Source organism: Alosa sapidissima, chromosome 10 (genome assembly GCF_018492685.1).
Source record: "Alosa sapidissima isolate fAloSap1 chromosome 10, fAloSap1.pri, whole genome shotgun sequence".
NCBI lineage: Eukaryota > Metazoa > Chordata > Actinopteri > Clupeiformes > Clupeidae > Alosa > Alosa sapidissima.
In genome coordinates, this window is record NC_055966.1 from 8,959,924 (window position 1) to 8,980,564 (window position 20,641).

Consider the following 20,641-nt stretch of genomic DNA (forward strand, 5'->3'; position numbering starts at 1 on the left):
ACTCCTGCTGCCACTGCTGCTGCTACCAGCAGTGCTGCTGCTGCTGCTGCTGTGACTGCAGTTCAATACCTCAGCGCCTGCCTGGGATCAGGACCCCCACCACTACTGCTGAGAGAGAGGAGCGACTGAGGGCCCGGCTGCTACTGTTACCACTACGACTGCTGCTGCTGCTGCTGTTGTTGTTGTTGTTGTGTGGAGAGGCCTGCCTCCTACGGAGACCCCCTGATTGAGAGATCAGTCGCACCTGAGACGGCTGAGCCCCCGCGGGGTTATGGCAGCGCGGGCAGAGCGAGCATCACGGGCCCCGGACCTGGCGCTGGTGGTGGCGTTGGTGGCGGCGGTGCTGGTGTGCCAGGCGGCGCCGGCCCAGAGCGCGTGCCCGCCAGGCTGCCATTGCTTCTTCACCTGGCTGCACTGCCTGGACGGCCGCGCTGGCCTCAGCAGTGTCCCGGCCCTGGTGCTGCAGGAGAGCGAGAACGTCACCGAAATGTGAGTGCGTTTTATGACACCAGTAAGCTACACCTGCTGCTGGAGCACAAGGGTGGTGGTGATGGTGGTGGTGGGGTGTGAAGGGTGGGTGTTGAGTGGCTGAGGTCCTCTTATTTGCCATTGATAAAATCTAATCACGTAGCTTATCGTTTCATTTAGCTGAGTGCTTCAAGTGGGTTTTGATGTCAACATGGGCGCTAAAACGCTGTGACTGTAGTTGCTCTGGGATCCGATATCATTTTTCTTGTGTGGACCTTAACCTGAAACAACAAGTGTTTTCCTAACAACTTGGCAATGCTGCTTGGGGCCAACGAAAGGCCAGGCAAAAACAGAGTTCAATCTACTGTAGGTGACTGGTATCCAATGAGTATGCATAGGGAGAAATATACTGTATGGTTATTGATTGAAATACACCCCATTTTAAAATGCACATGCTAATGTCAATGCAGTCACTATGTCATGATTTGTTCTACTCTGATTAACCAATCACATAACTGGAGGCCCTGAAGAATGTCTGGTGCTGGTTTGGGCCTATTCCAGGAATGAGCCACTTTCACAGTTCTGAATGACCCAAATGAGTAGTTGACAGTGTACCATTCAAAATACTATTCGATCAAGGATCAAGGATGTCTTTATAATCCCTGAGAGCCAATGCACACAGGATTCACCTAATACTCAGCTTGTCAGCAATTTCAGTGCCAAGATATATATAGTGCTGCAGAAGCTCAACAGCCTGGTCATGGATAACTACAGGAGTGGTGACTAGGATTTGAAGTAAATCATTAGTAATTTTAGACATGTCTATGTTCTCAACGGAAAACTGGGACCAGCCTGGGAATTCTGCCTACAGGGCCAGGATCAGGGGTTATCACAGCAAAGGCAAACTTAGCACTTCACATAATGGCGTTGGTACTCCTTTGTATACAAGACAAATAGTTGAGAGGGTGCACCTCTAGACCTATCCAGAGGAGGACAGAGGAATACCTAATGTAGTTTCCTAAGGACGCCTACATACTTTTATTTTCTGCAACTAACTGATATATCCAAACATAATTATGTTGGAGATAACATGTCACACTCACACATGTAACTTTCATTTGAGGGAGAGTGTGGTACTCCATTTATATAAATCAAATGGGATTGATGACACAATCACAGTGTTGTCATGGTGACGTCATCATGACGAGAAGCCATTCTAGAACCCATTGTGGCTCATTCATTTCCCAGCAGATGTAAGCATGATGCTGAGAAGAACAGCATAAAATAGCAAACTGGCTTGGTGGACTGTGATCACAATTGAATAACGATTCAATCTTATTTTTCACTTTTTGGTCATTCATTTGTTTTTTGGAAAGGACATGAATTCGTTTGGATTTATATTAGGGTTTCCACTGCTAGTTCAGTATAAAATGCATTTTTTTGTGGACAAATTTGTTGTCCCATGTTTTTACCCCCCCCCCCCCCCCCCCCCCCCGTCTTTATATAGTTTTCCCCTATATTCCTTCATCCACACTGTTGACATTGCTGTTGCTTGCTGTGCTTACCAACTGGGTTCCCACTCTTTGTGTTCCCTTACCTGCATGACTCCACCCAGAAAGCCTGTCTAGATGTAATACAATGAACAGCTCACCTATGCAGGAACATTTGCTTTTACCACAAGGCCAGATTGCTCTTTTCCCACACACTGGTGCGCTCAGAGCCCTAGTGTGTGAGTGACAGTAGCCAGTGTTTGGTCCAACACTCAGGAACACAACAGATACCACCGGGCAACAAGCGCGGAAGAAGGCATAAACACAAAACCCAGCAGCAAGAATTCATGAATGATGCATCAAGCTATAAATTCAATTCTGCCAATGGCCAAACGCAATGGCATGCCGGGTGCCCGAGAACAATAGATGAAATATTACCCACTTGGCTCGATCCAATAAGCAAAGGGAGTTTATGATTCCCATCCCACCTGCCTCGTAATTAGATTACAGCTCTTCGAGTCAATCTGACACAAATAAATATGTTTGTGTTTTCTGTGCCTCACACTGGTCCTAGTGCCCGCGGACAGGGTGACAACAGACATAACAGCACAGCCAAACAACCTCAAAGGTTGTTAGTGAGCCTTTGTTTTTTTTCTACGACCACATAGTGTAGCTCAGGAAATTGAAACCATTATGAATTATAACAGTATCACAATATTTTTTAAAATATTCCATTTGTTATTTCACCCCCAAGACCCGTATTTAGGGGAGGACTGTACTAATTGCTGTAATAAGGACCAATGCTGATGCAGGAGGTTTGGGGGGTTGTAAATGGACTGTGGTTCAGTTTAATATCACACAAATGATGATGGTGATGGTGAAGAGTGATGTGGGGCCGCAGTATAAGGCTCTTATGGACGTGATGGCCGTCTCCCTGTGTGCAACGAACTGGGTAATTGTCAGGAGAAGGGCGTTGTGCTCTCAGCGTTCGTAGTAGAAGAGATTTGGAAGCTCTCATAGGCCATCCAAACACACCAATTATGGCAAACCCTCTCAAAATGACAGATAAATGGGAAAAAAAAACACCACCCAGGTGCTCTCTATCCAGCCTCCATATGCACACCTCTCCCTACCTCTGTTGTCTGTTGGTAGGATTTTCTTTTACTCTAACCAGGCTCATTTTGGCTACAGGTTTTGATAGGCTTCAACTGCATCCGATTACACTAAAAGGTTACCTCTAAACGACAGCAGTGGTGCCAAGTTCCACACTGGTCAATCGTTACGTTTTTAATCATAAACTGAAACGTGCACAGCATCATGTCTGCAGATGTTAACAGACATATCGGAAACCACATCCCAATGTCTCTCTATACACAGAGCGCTCAATAGGGCTGGTGGCTACAACTTGAAAAAGGAGAATGATTCCCAGCGGGACGTATTGGTCCCACCCCTCTGAAATATAATGTCTAATCAGCCACATGCCTCATTAGGTCTTTGCTTCTAGCAGGGTCTAACTAAAATGAGGGTATATGGGGCTCCGGCACACAAAAGCGAGATTATGGACAATAGAGCACTCTGTGATAACAGGGAATTTGATTTGTTCTGTTTCGCAGAAATCTATTTTTATGATTATGCTTTTAGTTCTTGGCAGACACTTTTGTCCAAATCAACTTACAATAACATCAATACACATTTACATTAGCATTAAAATGAACAGTTTAAAGTAACAGTTTAAAGTAATATCTTATGACCTAAATAAAAGAAATACCAATATTAGTAATAAACTAAATAAAATGTAACAGAATCATAACAATAACCACAATCATATACAGTACAAACCATGACTTTGAGTCAGAAAGCAGCAAAAGCTTACCTAGCAACCATTTGAAATAAAACAGGCTGAAGTGCGCATCCCTGCTGTGCGCTGTTGGAGAGATTGAGAGGTGGTTGATTTAAGTGCTCACTTCGACTCCTTAACTCTGGACTATCAACTCACAACAATGTTGCTTGCATTTACTGTATATATAAGGGTTGCTTGTTGCTTTGTGGCTGCTGTTATCATTGTTTTTCTGCTTTTTGTGATTGGTGACAATGCTAAACCTTAATGCTAAACTATGCTGTGTTGTTGTGGACAATCATATGAGTCAGATCAAACACTTGCACTGTGTCACCGACCAATGACACTCACAGTGGAATCTACTGTATGGCTGGTGAAGGTTTTATTGTTTGTTTTGATAATTTTGTGTTGGTAATTTTGAATAATTTGTTTCCCTAGAGTCATTGAAAAAGAGCCTGAACTGAAAAATATCACAGAAATTGATCTCGCCAACTACAGGGAGCTGAAGAATCTGTAAGTGTACTATCTTCTTATGAATTATAATGTTATATAAAATGCACATGTTACATACATGAATCATCAATAATATTACTGGTATGAATCTTGTGAATTTTAACTATTTCTTGAAAAATGATACACCAATCTTGCGCTCTTTGGCCTAAAATGAAAAATCTTAAAGTTAAAACAACCAGTGTAATTATGTGCATAGATTGTGCACTATATAGTTCAATAAAGACAATGAAAACACACAAAATCAGATTTTAGGATTTTAGGAGAGCCTTTCAAAGGCCGGATCATACCATTATAGATGTATCCGGTTGAGCAGAATTCATTGTAACGTCGGACTATTATATCAGTGATTGAAGTGATATGATCAATCATCAGTTGACACAGTTCCTGAGTGGTTGAAGACTTCCTTTTGATGTCTGATTTTCCCTCCACCCAGGACGGTGACATCTTGCGGGTTGGAATACATTTCTGTCAATGCTTTTCAGCACAACCTCAAGCTCCAGTCTGTGTAAGTGTCCTTGTCCTTACAAAGGATTGTCTTTCTACACCTTGTTCCCAACAAGCTCTGAGCTCCATGGTTTGCACCTGTCAATCAGACACTTCCTTCCCATTATAAATCCTCCTCAATTTAATACAATTATGCCAAAAATGACTAATTATCTGAGAACTCCAATATCTTTTGAAATGATCAATTTTTTGCTTTACATTTACATTAAATAAGCTGTTCCTTACACTGATTCCAATCAAGTTTGCTTTGCACAGCATGCAGTCATTTGCATTGCCTACACTTGCACACAAGGCATTATCTTGTATCTCAGTTGTATTGTAGGGTTGTTGACCCTTATCGCCACCATCTTGTAACTGGTACTGTCCTGCTTGTGTGACATGCCTGGTGTTGTGGATCTGGGGAAGAGAGTGGTCGGGTAAAAGCCGGGGGGAACAGGCTGAGAGGGGGCTGAGTTTTGGGGTTGGGGTGGGTGGTCGGGGAGTCTAGAGAAATTGGAGAAGACATCCAGCAGTCACCTTTTACTCGCTCACGTTGGCGTATTATTGACATCTGATGCATAATAAATACACTCCACTAAGGGGTCCATTATCGCCTAATCAATATTTCACCGAGGGGGGAAAAGAGAGGGAGAACAGCTGTGCCTCTGAGATTGGGAGGACTGCTCTGGAGAGCGTGGGGGTGGGATGGGGGTGGAGAGAGAGAAGGATACAGCTCAGATGGCCACACTGTACCGCACTGTATGGGGGGTTGTATCAAAATGGAGGGAGCATCATCTTAAGTGCCAAGTCCTCCGTCTTTCATTCTTTTGTTTTTAATTACATTGTTTTTCACTCTTCCTCAGAGAACCTCCTCCCTTACCACTCCACCTCTCTCCTCTAAGCAGCTACTATTCCCAGCCAACCCACACACACACACACACACACACCCCATCCCACTCCACCCCACGCCATCCTACCCCATCCGCCGGGAATGGCAGAATCGAGCTGTAATGTGATAATAGATAGGCCCTGGTGACCAACCCATCTGACACGAACTTTTGGGAGCAACGAAAACAAATATTTGAACCCCCTGCTGCCCCCCATTACTGCTGCCACAGAGAATATAGATCAGCCATGTGGCAGCGCCATCGCTGGCAATGTCGTCTGTCATCTCTGTAGGTTTTTTTTAAAGATCTGTTTTCATCCATCGGCATAAAAGAGAAGCATTCCGACTCAGACTGCCAAGAAAACCACATGGAAGCAGAGGGATCTATCCACTGAATACATTAAGACTCAAAATTCAATATTGTATTTTAAGAAATTGCAAAAACGATTTATCAAAATCTATTGACCATTAAAATATATGTAGCATTTATCAATAGCCCAATAATGTCATGCAAAAAAACATTTCTTTCCTATTTCAACTAAATGAATTTATTTGTTAAAAAATATTGATTAATATATGAAACATTGTCAACTGCATAATTATAAAATTATGCCCCCCATTCAATTTGAGGATGCACATTTAAATGAGGATTAAAACAATAGGGGCTACCTCATGATTAGCAAACAATACAGTTTAGAAGTTTTCATCAGAGGCCTTGTGGTTACTTTTCCTGTCAAACACCTGGAAGTGCAAACTTCATCCAGTCAATTAAATCCTGGCACCATGATGTGCATCTAGGGCCAAGTCTCCTATGGCTCAGAATTATGTGTTGGAGCTAAAGGCTAATTCACTAATGTGGAGAACACACGACTGCATGCCAACATTGTTCAGGAATGTAGCACTTGATGTGAATGATTACCTTTCATAAGTGATTAGATGTCTTTAAACTGCCAATCCACCCATAAACTAACTCTTTGAGGTAAAGACATTTTTTAAAACAAAAAACTTTGAGGTATAGAAGTTCATGACTTGACTTTAACATAGTACTTAAACAAGTAATGCTAAACTTTATTTTTTTTTATGATGTTGAAACACTTGGAGTAAAAATGGGTAAAATAATTCACCCACTTTGCTGTTTTTCCTAACAGGAATCTGGCTTCAAATGAGCTCAGACACATCAGCTGGAAGGTCTTCCACCATCTTCCCCTTCTGAATTTGTAAGTCATATTTAAAACAATGTAGTTCATTTTGATGCCACGGGAGTCTCTGTCATTGCCAATGCATGCCAGGACTTTGTATTACACAAGAAACAATACTGAAAATACAAACAATGTTATTGTTGTTGGTATGAGAATGACTCTTTTCGTTGGTTTTAGATGAATTAGGTCCCCCCTCCTAATAGCTAAATGGGTACCCAATGTGTTGGAAATTTACTACATTGTGTTACTTTGTCAACTTCTGTACTCAGCTTTCCAGTGTTGAAATATACATGATGTAACCGAAACACATTTTAAGACAAACACTTTCTGTGCTCATCCAGTACAGAAGCATCCAGTGTGTTGAAATTCAGTGCATTTGAAACTGAAATACTTATCACTCACACACAGTCATACCACAAGTCAGAACTGATATACTGCCAGGTGGATGTTATGTTTATATCTCACCAAACACAATGGCTGTCTGTCCTCTCGTTTGACCATAGGGTTTTGAGTTACAACCCACTGGACTGTTCATGTGACCACCACTGGCTCCAGCAGTGGCAACTGGGTGGACGTAGTGACCTTGACAGTCAGCCTGTGACCTGTGTGTCCAATGGGACAGTTACTCCACTGGAGTCCCTGACCATAGAGAACTGCAGTAGGTTGACACTACAGCTTGACTGTCCATACAGATGCATGTAGAGAATAAGGTGGCAGTAGATCAAAAGCCAGTAGATCCTTTGATTTCCATTCGGATTTTCTGCTATGCCTGATTGTGAAAGTATGCTGCTGAGTCACATGTCCATATGTTGTGAGGTTTCCTGCATTTGTGAATATTATACAGAAGTTAAAGAGTGGTCATTATCTAAGGCCCATTAGGCGTTCACAGCTACAAGATGTCTTCAACAAAGCTTTCATAAGGTGTATTACTTGGCAGGCGTTCCCGAAGTGGCCATCCAGGCATTCAGAACGAAAGTGCAGGAGGGAGGGAACCTGACGTTTGTTTGCGAGGTGACCGGCGTGCCCACACCCTCCGTCAGGTGGAACACGGCGCAGCTCCACTCACACTACACCTGGGAGGTACGAAGCAGCGGGCCTACCCCAGGGCCACACATTCGTCCACTCAACTGCTTGATTGTAGAGAGCACGCCAGCCTTTTGGGAAATTAACTTATTTACAGTAGGCTAACTGCTATAACCTACTTCCAGTGAATTATGCTAAGTTAGGCTAACAGTGTCAGACTGGGTTATTGCAGGGTATGTCTCCTCTTATCTAACTCCGGGTAGACAGTACATAAGCTAATATCGCAAAAACGTGGCATGTTGCGATAAAACATTTCAGGACAGTGCTCATGTGAATACTGAATGCTACTATTTTATGATCTTCCCAATGATAAGTATACATATACTTATAACTAATAATAATAATGAAATGGTACACGATTTACAATACTATGCTATACCATATAACCATTTCTGCAAATGTTGTATTGCTAGATGCCATGTAGATGCTTTATTCACTTCTAGTCTGTGGTGTTTTCAGAGGAGACTGTGGGGCTACACTCAAGAGCTGGTCCTCCACCTGGTGAACGTGTCCTCTTGGGACAACCTCCATAACCTCACCTGTGAAGCAGAGAACAGGGCAGGGCCGGGCAAGGCCATGGTGCCTCTGAATATTGAATGTGAGTCTTTGAACAGTGTTACAATATATTTAGAAACCTGGGTGGCTGCAGGCATTGTATGTATTCATAAAAGCACAGTGGTGTCTGAAGAAAGGTTATTATAGCCCTCTTTCAGTTTTTAGCTCTTCTTTGTTGGGACACAGAGGGCATGTTTTCCCATTGCAAATGCTTGATAATGCTGTAATTGTCAAATAGCTGGGGAGAAAACAGTGTTTGACTGGAGACAAATGTATGGCCATCAAGGGACAGATAATTAATGTCAACAAAATGGGAGAATAACAGTCATCAGATCTTATTTGAGACTCCACTAATGGGCCTCTCCCTAGTAGTCCGGAAAACATAATTGTCAGGGTTGACTGGCAGGCAGCAAGTGGCGCAAGCTGCACTGATCTATCAACATAAAACCCTTTAGTGGACAGTGTGTCATTAACAACCTCCTCATAATTACCCTTAGGATCAGTTGGACTCTTCCTTGGCCTCAAAGCACTGACAAAAAACAATCCCACTGTCTCCATTGCCACAGTTGATGTGAAAATGTGTTTGCAAAGTTAGCGGTCAGGTGGTTTCCATGATAATGTCATCCTCCTTTCTTTCACTTGGATTCTTTGGCAGTTGAAATATAAAAGAAATGCTCCAAGGGCTCATCTATTTATATTAGGGTCACGCTTGTGCCACCCTGAGACTGAGGCAATCTCAGAATATGACATTAATGTCTTCTTGGACTCCTTGCGAAGCACTTTCTTGCGTAGGGTCACGGGTTAAGAGCAGTGAAATGGTCGTAGAGGAGTGACTCTGCTCCTGACATCAGCATGTTCTTCGATCTAAAAGAGCCATTTCCTGTATCCCACGTTCAGTGTGCTTCCAGGTACCTCTTGTGGTCAGGTATAGGCAAGCATAGGATTCATTATTCATGCCAGGTCAACAGGTTTACAGTGCCGATGGACGACATTGATTCGTGGAAAAAGCATATATGCTTTATAACATATAGCTCACACCCTTGGGTTCGAGTGACTTTGGGGTTCAGACTGAACTGAGATGAGTATGTCTTTGAGGAATTGTCTGCTGATTCTGCAAGGCAGAATTACAGGAACTTTTTATTACTCAGTTTTTAATTTGTGCCAATTAGTTGTGATATTGAGGGGCAATTCTGCACAATAGAGCTAATCAAAGAACAGAAATAAGCACAGCATGAAAAACAGTAATTTCTGCGGCACCTTTGGAACTGTGGAATTTGAGGAATCACTCTGATACTCAATGCATGAGCATTCAATTTGTTACATCTATTGTATACTATAATCACAACTCAATATTAATGACTATTTATTTTCATATATTCTTTATATTCTTTAAGTCCTATTGTAAAGCACCATGTTTTCACTCAACTAAACACCATCCCACCCCCACTGCAGTTGCAGTGAGAATCCTATTTCTCCGTGACCCTGAGCAGCAGCATCACTGGTGCATCCCGTTCGCGGTGGACGGGAACCCGGCGCCCAACATCCGATGGCTGTACAACGGCTCTGACCTGACCTACAACGAGTACACCTACATGCAGCTCATCCCCGACTCTGAGGACGGCTCCATCCTGCACGGCTGCCTCTTCCTCAACAAGCCCACCCACATAAACAACGGCTACTACACCTTGATCGTGAACAACACCCTCGGCGCGGACAATGCCACGACCTGCGGGAAGTTCATGGATAACCCTTTTGATCCAGAGGATCCAGAGGGTATCATTTTTGGTGAGCACATAGGGTTTTTTTTTTTAAGGAAAAAGCAATGCAATATTTCTTCACATTATTATTGTTGTGTCGGTTACTGACAATTATGTTTTTCCCCACTCAATTGACACATGCCAGTCAAACCAAGTGAGTCTTTTTAAAATTCTATCAAAGATAATGTGTGCATAAAAATGTGCATGTGCCGAAAACTGATTATTTAACTGATTATTTAGTCTACAAATATTATCTCTGCAAACTTTTAAATACCACAAAATGAAAAAAATAATGAAACATATGTCTTCTAAAATAGACTGTTGATCAATGTAATGATCAATATAATTGTGTCTATTTCCAAAAAAAAAAAAAAAAAAAAAATACATTTCTTCCCTACAGCCCCAACCAACCAATCACCAGAGGAAGTGACAGAGAACTTGGAAAGCAGGGTTTTGGGGGTAAGAGCACATCAAAGAAACAAGGGATCATAAAATAGAGATACGCGATATGGCCATACTGAGTGTCCTTAAACAACTCTTTTGTCTCCATAAGCAGGTATCTCTAGCGGTCGGACTGGCTGTGTTTACCTGCACTTTCCTCCTAATCATGGTGCTGGTCATTAACAAGTGTGGCCAACATTCCAAGTTCGGCATCCACCGTAAGTCCACAGTGACACAGGCACACACATACATACAGCACATTTGTTTGACAGAAATGTTCTTTACCTGAGACAAATGCATGCTCTGCTAAACCATCAAGGAATCAGTTTGAATCTATTCATAATTAAGCCCCCTTAAATGCTTAGTTTCAAGCATGAAATACAGTAGTTTCAAATAAAAGCTGTGATGCTGTAATTATACCATATCATTGAGACAAACAAACTAAACAACAGCTAGAGTAAATCAGTGAAATTGTTCATTTAGCCCCTGAAACAAACAATACCTATCTTTAAAGTAGCCTTCAAAATATGTGATAACGTAAAAAAAAAGTCTCTCTCTCTCTCTCTCTCCCTCTCTCTCTCTCAACACAGCAGGATCTGAAATGGTCCTGATACAGGCATTGTGTATAATGCAAAGGGTAGTGGCAATATATGATTTCCGCTAAGCTGTAACTTTGCACACTCCCAGTCTAACAGCTCGGCAAAGTGCCTGCCAGGTCTTAATTACAGCATGCAAAGTAAATAGCATCAGGAGCCACAGGCTGAGAAAGGCCATTAAGGGAGACTGATGGACCCAGGCTTTTTCTGGTCCACTCGGACTCCCTCCTAAACAGCCTAAGTGGGTCTGATTGCCTCTCTACCCAACTTATTCCCACTGCTGTGCCTTTCTACCAGGGCTCCGACAGCCTGTGGTTCCCGGTTGAGAGGGATTTATGATTATGGGGTGGAACTTTTAGGGCTTTTTTTTAAATGTTGCCAGTCACTGGTGAGATTTTTGGCTTTAGATATAAACCTAGTTTGATATTTTTTGAAAATACCCCAACTGCCAACACCTGACAATGGTCATTACGACTCACTCCAGTGAACTAGTTCACATGTGCCATCTGTCAATATGTGTCATACCTACATTCTCTCAGGCTTTGGAGAAAAGAAAAACGTAACATGTCTAAAGAAGGTTGCAAGTGAAATTCAAAAGGGGAGAAAAAAATGGCCCTGGATTTGAAAAGAAATAGTTGGAAATCTATTCAATCTCCTCCACCCAATGGTTTTCATTAAAACAGGTTCGTCGGTTCTAGGAACGGAGGACGACCTTGCGGTGTCTCTGCGTTTTATGAATTTTGGAGCCAGCCCCCCATCTTCAGATGAGGGGACACTGGACTCTGGCCTGTCCAGCTTCGTAGAAAACCCTCAGTATTTCTGTGGAATTATCAAGGACAAAGACATGTGTAAGTGTGCAGCACTAAAATGAAAGAATGTCACAATCAAACTAAATAACCAAATCAAATCGCCAACTCAACTACAACAGAAAGATTCACAAAGAAAGATTTACCGGCTTTTTTAACACAATAACTCTGCAGGTGTTCAGCACATAAAACGGCAGGACATCGTGCTAAAGTGGGAACTCGGTGAGGGGGCATTTGGAAAGGTCTACTTGGCAGAGTGTGCCAACCTAAGCCCTGACAGTGACAAGATGCTGGTAGCCATAAAGGTAGAGTACTTCTCTCACTCTCTCGAATGAATTTATATTAGAACTTTCATTCATTTGTCTTACTTTTACATATCTGAGTTACAATAATTTGTGTCAAGTTAACATAAATATGATGACAATGGCTTCCTGAAGTCTCTGTTCAATCCAAATAGCTCCTCAATATTTAGAAATATAATATACTCCACTTGACTTTCCAAGTTTAAGTTTGACAAATGTATACCTTCTCCTGATGACTTTCACCAGACCCTGAAGGATGCTAACGAGTCGACACGGCAGGACTTCCAGCGTGAGGCCGAACTGTTGACAGTGTTGCAGCACGAGCACATTGTGCGCTTCTACGGCGTGTGCACAGACGGCGAGCCCCTGGCCATGGTCTTTGAGTACATGAGACACGGGGACCTCAACCGCTTCCTTAGGTAACCACAGACCCCCATCAATGCCCCCTCTTGACCAAGAGCCAAACCATCCGGCTGACCTCCACAGACTAAACAAAGTGTTGGAGTGGTCTTGGGTAATTATCCCAGAAGTATTGGGTGCAAGGACACTGAATGCAGCCGAGTACAGACTCACAAGAGAATGCGTTCAATAAGTCCTCATCATCCAATCCCCCCCCCCCCCCTTTAAAAAAAAAGAGTGCTTCAGTTAGAGGCCTTGGTGGAAAAAATCCTCCAGCCTTTTGTCAGCCTTAAAAAGTTTGTGCTGTTATCAAATTGATCCAACCATAATATAAACCAAAATAAATATTATTTGAGTCCTCATAATTGGTCAAAGTAAAAACTTCTTCTCTTTCTAATTAAATGCATTTCATATGTCTCTCACAGACAGTAGTTTGCCTGACAACTACATACACAAAAAAATGATCCCCTTTTGAAGTGGTCAGGAAATGTAAAAAAAAAAATTAGCACTCTCACATCAGTCCGCCAGTCGTCAGTAATCCCTGGACGCCATAAAGATCACAGAGCAAGAAAGGTAGGAGTCTGGACGCCATAGGCAGAACAGGCCAGGCCATATGTCCTGTATGTGTCGCCCCAGCAAGACGCCATCCATCTCAACTGGAGCCGGGGTGCCAGGTGTCCATGGGGCCAGATTGGGGATGGGGACCCATGCGCGTCCGCGCGGGGAGGTGGAAATCACATTTTCCAGTAGTGGACAGTTTCGCTAGGCCTCTCCAGCCTCTTGAAGCAGCTGCCTCTGCCCTGCCACCTGCCCCTTAAACTAATAGTGATAACATATTGAACTTCCTGAGCAATCAGAGAGGGAAGCCAACAAGTGGTAGGAGTGGAGGAGCTCTATGAGGATGGATGGGGGCGCATCAGGGGAGACGCATGGAGACTGCCCAATGACAGGGGGGTTTAGTCGGAGGCACAGCAGCAGTGTAGGAGTGCATTAGGAGTTTGTTTGAGAAAGACTTCATTAATACATCCAGGAATTGAATTATGGCAAATGAATGATACCGCTAGGACGAGCTTAATGTTGTGTGTTCATACATTAGCACAAAATGGCTTTCCACTGGCCTGAGATGGCCTTGCGCAGCCGACCAACCCACTCATCCCCTATACAAAGGACATCTGCACAATCCCCACAGCTGCTCTTGTGCAATGTAATTGTGTCGTGCCTGTCTGTTAAAGAGTGTACAGGTCAGAGTGAGTGACCTCTCCTTCAACTATCCCCACCCACCACCCTCTCCTCCCCATTCCACCCTCCCCGCCCTGCTTGCTTCTTCCCCCAGGGCTCACGGCCCTGATGCGCGGATCCTTGATGAGGTGAAGATGCCCCCGCTGGGCCAACTGACCCTTCCCCAGATGCTCCAGATCGCTGCCCAGATCGCCTCGGGCATGGTCTACCTGGCATCCTTACACTTTGTCCACAGAGACCTGGCCACTAGGAACTGTCTGGTGGGAGAGGGCCTGGTGGTGAAGATCGGGGACTTTGGGATGTCAAGAGATATCTACAGCACAGACTACTACAGAGTGAGTAAGGCATGGACACTTGTGGCTGCAGTACTTTGCAATAATAAAAATGAGAATTCATATGCTTGCCAGTTGTGATATATATATATATATATATATATATATATATATATATATATATATATATATATCCATGAGAGCATTAATTAATGAAGAATTAAGAATTAATGTCTTCCAAGAAGCATAACTTATCGTCAGTAGTTAGACCATACTAGCACAAAATAACCAAAAATGCATGAATTTCTCCAGTCAACCCCCACCTTGGAGTTATTGAATGTTCCGTAAACGGAACATTCGTAATGTACAGTGAGCGCACAGTTCATGTCCCTCAGTGTAGCTGATGCTAACCCAATGTGTCCAGTTCATGTCCCTCAGTGTAGCTGATGCTAACCCAATGTGTCCAGTTCATGTTCCTCAGTGTAGCTGATGCTAACCCAATGTGCCCAGTTCATGTTCCTCAGTGTAGCTGATGCTAACCCAATGTGTCCAGTTCATGTCCCTCAGTGTAGCTGATGCTAACCCAATGTGTCCAGTTCATGTCCCTCAGTGTAGCTGATGCTAACCCAATGTGTCCAGTTCATGTTCCTCAGTGTAGCTGATGCTAACCCAATGTGTCCAGTTCATGTTCCTCAGTGTAGCTGATGCTAACCCAATGTGACAGGTTGGCGGGCGCACCATGCTGCCCATTCGCTGGATGCCTCCGGAGAGCATCATGTACAGGAAGTTCACCACGGAAAGTGACATCTGGAGCTTTGGAGTGGTCCTATGGGAAATCTTCACCTATGGAAAACAGCCATGGTATCAGCTCTCCAACAGCGAGGTAGGCCTACTAGTCACTATTATACAACTTTGTGACACTTGCAGTTTCTGAACAGGTTTGCTTAGGACTACTAGGCATACAGATATATCGTGAACAAGTCAGTAGATGTGATAGGTTACTGTATTTACTTCATATAGAATTACCTCGTAGTACACTGATCTGAAGAGGCAGTGCAGTGGGATCAATAGCACACATAAGTATTATGAGCGATCCTGAGCTTTAAGATTAAAGCGCCCTCTGAAGTGGACTTGGGTGCGACCACAACTGCGCCATTATGGGAATGAGGCCTCTCTTCTTTCCAGTGGGGGGTAGATCACTTTTCCCCTTCACTCAATCCTAATCCGATTTGGCCTCATCTTCGCCCCTGGGCCGACGTTGTTTAACCTCGTTAACCTAATCCTGCCTGGTTTATGATAGACGCCCCTAATTATGGCGCGACAGATTACGAGCCGCATGGATAGACTGGCCATGACACCCCATACAGGGCTGAGCTGGAGGGGCCCAGACATTTTGGACAGGGAGGTCAATATGAATCTTTGCTAATTTATTGCCATGATTGAAAGCCCATTTTGGAGCACTCCATAGTACTGCTGAGAACCTCTCAGTGTTATTTCATTACGCCAAGGGTTGAGGTCACTGCTCCCTAACTGCCAGTCCAAGCAGTGGGGTCTCAAATAAGGTTTCAGATCATTACCATGTCCAACCCTTGACAGTGATAGATGTTCTCTTGATACACAGTTGTATGAGAGACTAGATTCAAGTATTAGCAAGAAACATTTTTCAAGCAAATCCATACTCATATACACATACAGCACAATAATTTCCAAAGTTATCAGGGCACTGAAGCTATATTCAGCTCTTCCTGATGTGAGTGTCTTATTGTCCGCCTCACAGGCGATCGAATGCATCACCCAGGGCCGGGAGCTGGAGAGACCACGCACGTGTCCAAAGGAGGTGCACCAGCTGATGCAGGGCTGCTGGCAGAGAGAGCCCCAGCAGCGGCTGGTCATCAAGGACATCTATAGCCGCTTGGTGGCCCTTGTCAAAAACCCCCCTGTCTACCTGGACATCCTGGAGTAGCACTCTCCATTGTTGGGAGATGGGCGAATAGGGAATTGGGGGGGGGGGGGTTTGGAGAAAGAGAGAGCTGGAGCTGGACCAGAGGAGAATGAAAACAACTGAAGTGGAGTGCAAGATCTTGTCGTTCGTATATCAGCCACCGTCGATGAAACTCAAGACTGTTGAGTGTGTGTGTGTGTGTGTGTGAACACAAGTCAGATATGCTGTGCTGCTTTGGCTCTGCTGTTCCTAGCCTTGTGTAAGCTGATGGGAAAAGAGTGGAAAGACCTGTCGGGTTTGTTATGACAGAGGATTAGATATTTACCTGAAGAACAATCCAAAATATTTACGTGAGTTAGGAGGCCAGACTGTCTGATGAGGACCCGCCAAGAGATCAATTTCAAATTGGTTGCCGTCAATGATGAAGTCTTCTGTGAATGTCACTCTTTAAAAGGTACTCTTCCCCAATGAAATTATTTGAGGATTTTAAAAAAAGTGTCTTACATGAAGAAATGAAAATGAAATGAAAATAGCCTAACTATTATACTGTAAATATCAGTTTCCCCACTGGGGGGAAAAATAAGAAAATTATGAGTCAGTGTTTAACATATTGTGCCAAGTTGTTCGCACAAACCAAAGTCTTTTTCCCATTTGCTATGTTTGTCTTGCAATTGTGGATACATTAGTAATATGTACTGTACATGTGACTTAAGTAATTGCATGTATTTGTTTGTTTCAAAAGCTCACCGCTCTCAAGTAACTGGCGCTCCCTTTGCGCCAGTCACCGTTAGAGGCCACTCCCTGTTGTTTTTTAAATTGCTTTCATTATACAATATGCTGAACCATCTAAACCTCTCCAGAATATAAGAGACAGCAGCAATAATGGATGCAGAGAAGCATTCTGATTCTGCAAAAGACACAAAAAAACAGGATCTTCAGCATACACTCGAGTTGTCCTTTACTGTTCCTGTTTCATGCCGTGAAGCATTGTTCTGTTTCTTTGAGGAGCTTTGCACTCCAAAATCCAAAACTCAGAATGCATTGTACCATATATTTTGTACCATTTCATTTACACTGGTCATGTTAATGTTTATTTCTTGTCTTTTGGAGACACTGGATACAATGGCATAACACAGGAGACTGCCAATCAATAGTTATACATAAATATTCACATTTTGAATGTTCAGTTAAGGCTTAGATTATAGACTACTCCTGGAATGAAGAATGTATTATATTAGATTTATATTTGATCTTAACATTGTTTTTACCCTTTTGGATCGAAATGAAGAATAGGTAGGATAAATAAGATAGGAATCAGAATCGATAGGAGTTGGTATCGATAAGCAGAATTGGGATCGGAATCGGAATCATTACAATTTCAATGATACCCAACACAACCCTAAACACAGTGAGAAGATGTTATTTTCAGTTGTCGAAAGTGGTGGAGATACTTGCGTAAATGATGCATACCGGTACTTGATGCGTAGGTGCTTTCCTGCAGCACAGGGTAGGCGCACTTAGTGAGGGCTCACAGGGACAGCAGGGGCATACGTTACACCCCTGACTAGATAACCATGAGTGCTGCAGGCTACTCAAATGCATTATAATGTGCATAATATTGCTACACGTCCTTAAAGTATACATGTTTTTTTTTCCGAAATCTTGCTTCATTTGCTACAGTATGTCAGTGTTTTATTTCTGTCAGTGCATAGTGTTCTGATGATGCGTGATGGCCTCGAACCTTAAATATTTATCTGAGCAGGTTTCTCACCACGGCAGTTTGCATTCTTCAGTGTCATTGTAAATACTTAAAAGAACAATTGTGTTGTGTGAAGCAACATGCCGTTAAGGAAATGCACATTTTGTCAAGGCAACAGTCAGTATTATGTACATATGTACAATTACTTATAAATTAATTTTCTAAATGTAGCCTTACTCTTAATACTGTTTACACATGCTTCTCCTTTTGGAATCCTTTTCCTTGTGCAACTTTTTTTCATTTTGTCCAGCTTATGATCCGTTTGTAATTACTGTATAATAGACCCTGTTATTTGAATAAATGTTCCATCAGACTAAGGTGATACATGAAGAATACAGAGAGCTCTCACTCCAAACATCTTTGAAAATGTAGGCTATGGGTTTCTTTATACCAGAAACCTGTATATGATATTCTATGTATTTATTTGTTCTGTGTTGTTAAAGGGAAAAAAACATTTGTCTCTAAATTTATTGGAACTATAGGGTTTATATATCCATTTTAAGGACACAACCTGATTCCAGAAATGTCATAATGTCCTAATTCTCAGTCCATTTCACAGATTGGTATCATGCACCTGATATAAATATACTTCAACAACAATATGGATATGAACGAGTCCACTGTATGTCTACAGGGCATGTGTATGTCTACAGGGCATGTGTCATACAACACTGGAAATAACATCATCATGCAATCACCAGATCCATGGGATGATGCAGAGATAAGCAGGTGGCTTGGGGACCACCAGATGGATGGAGACACGGACCCTCACAGAACACTAGGGCAGATGGGGTACAGCTGAAATCATGATACATTGTCTCCTCTCCTGGACAAATGCGCCATGCCAGGTTACACACAACCGATTCCATATGGGTAAGAGTAGATTACTTAAATAATTATTTGACTTTCACATGGTTTGTTATTTTCTGAGAAGGGTAGCCTATTTGAATTGGACAGCTTTTTAAAATTAATGTCTACATATCAGTTCCTGTGTTGTTTCTTTGCAACACCAATCATCACAGACTTGTTTTAAAAAAGAGGACTAAAATAATACTAAGCCCAATATCATACATTTGAGTTTAGCATGGATGAAGCACTTCACTAGGTTATATCTCATAGTATAGACCTACATTTTTATTTTGCACATAGATAACTGCATCTATTTCCAGCCCTTTCACTCACAGCACTGTTAGCCTTTTGTTTTGTATTGAGTATAGAGGGGAAATCAAATCTTTATTGTACACAAACAGTGAGTCCAACCGGACCTACAAACTCCCCGCTCCTTACTTGCATTAATTTCACCTCCCACTATAGGCTACATGTACGGCATCCCCTGAGAGCCGTATAATGGATTCTGAGTAATGTTATCGCCGCAGCCCCTGCACGCACCCTCCTATCCGCAGTAGTTGAGTCGAAGACATGTGTCTGGTCGGCTATTTCATTTCACAGCAGTCAAGGCAGGAGCTGCTACCCACAAGTGCATCCGCCCTAAATTAACCCTTATTAAACTCACCATTTATGGTGTTCATCACATTGGTGCTGTCAACCGTGCAGAATAGGCTACATAACCTGTCAGGATGAAGCTCGTTGCTTGATCCATCAGGGCTACAGGACTTTTTAAGAAAGTCACTCAGTCTGTCTAAAAGATAAAAGGCTGAGATATTTTTGAGCCCATCATGTTTTTTTCTTAAAAATGTGACAGATGAAAATAACATGTAAAATGGTTGTCATGGCATGGCCTTGCTGATTCTTAAAGCAAGCAATTTTCCAAGCACCAGTAAAAAAAGGCAACTACTCCCCCTGCTGACCACATACGTTCCAGCAGAAATGTTCATCGTTCAATATCGGCGCTAACAAATATCTCGTTAAGATTGATTGAATAGTCTATGTAATATAAGGCCCGCTGCTACTCTTTGTTAGGTTTTGCATACACGAAACAACTTCAATAGATGTCCCTGATGCTCTTTGTGTTGGATAGACAATAGTCAGTCCCTGTCTGACCTTAGACCAGTTGTCATTCTACTAAAAAAGTAATAAGCCTATTATCCTGAGCATACCTTTTGGCCTTAGTATAGGCTAGTCAAAGTGAGTGCTAGGCTTGTGTTTCCTTTATCCTAATATTAAATTGATGTTTAGCCTACCTGTGTCTGATGGCGTCGAAAAAGTAGCCAAGCCAAGGTGCCCATGCAGTTGCAAGTTCACCTCAGCAACTAAATTCAACAAAGTATTTTATGTTTTAAACATTTTATAAAGCCCATTTCCCCAGAAAGCCCAGACCCCATTATCCTACGTTTTTAGCCTATCTCCCCTATCATGTCACTGCTGACTAAACGAGAAGCACCTGGCTGCAGCTTCGGGGCTGGGCTCAATGTGGGGCGGACCGCTACGTTGAGCTCAGCCCACCTTCAGCACGTCTTCTCACGCGAGAAGCCCCTGGCTGCAGCTTGCAGATCGGGGCTGGGCTCAATGTGGGGCGGAGCGCAACGTTGAGCTCAGCCCACCTTCAGACACTGAAGCTGCAAGCTGCAGCCAGGGGTACTTTACTTGGACTAAACGGGGTTCATTTTCTTCTTTCGCGTTCGCCAACGCGAGTTTGATTGACAAAGACGCAAAC

General features: G+C 42.9%; 1 protein-coding gene across 1 annotated transcript; it reads left to right on the plus strand.

The window, feature by feature from the left end:
- The first annotated feature begins 271 nt into the window (after positions 1–271).
- On the plus strand, positions 272–16,289 carry ntrk1 (neurotrophic tyrosine kinase, receptor, type 1). Its single transcript, XM_042107376.1, has 17 exons — positions 272–489; positions 4,234–4,308; positions 4,742–4,813; positions 6,826–6,894; positions 7,380–7,534; positions 7,814–7,956; positions 8,419–8,557; positions 9,967–10,299; positions 10,417–10,425; positions 10,672–10,730; positions 10,828–10,930; positions 11,992–12,156; positions 12,289–12,419; positions 12,663–12,835; positions 14,149–14,389; positions 15,051–15,209; positions 16,104–16,289. Exons 1-17 carry the CDS (start codon positions 272–274, stop codon positions 16,287–16,289), a joined length of 2,430 nt encoding a protein of 809 aa, XP_041963310.1.
- The last annotated feature ends 4,352 nt before the right edge of the window (positions 16,290–20,641 follow it).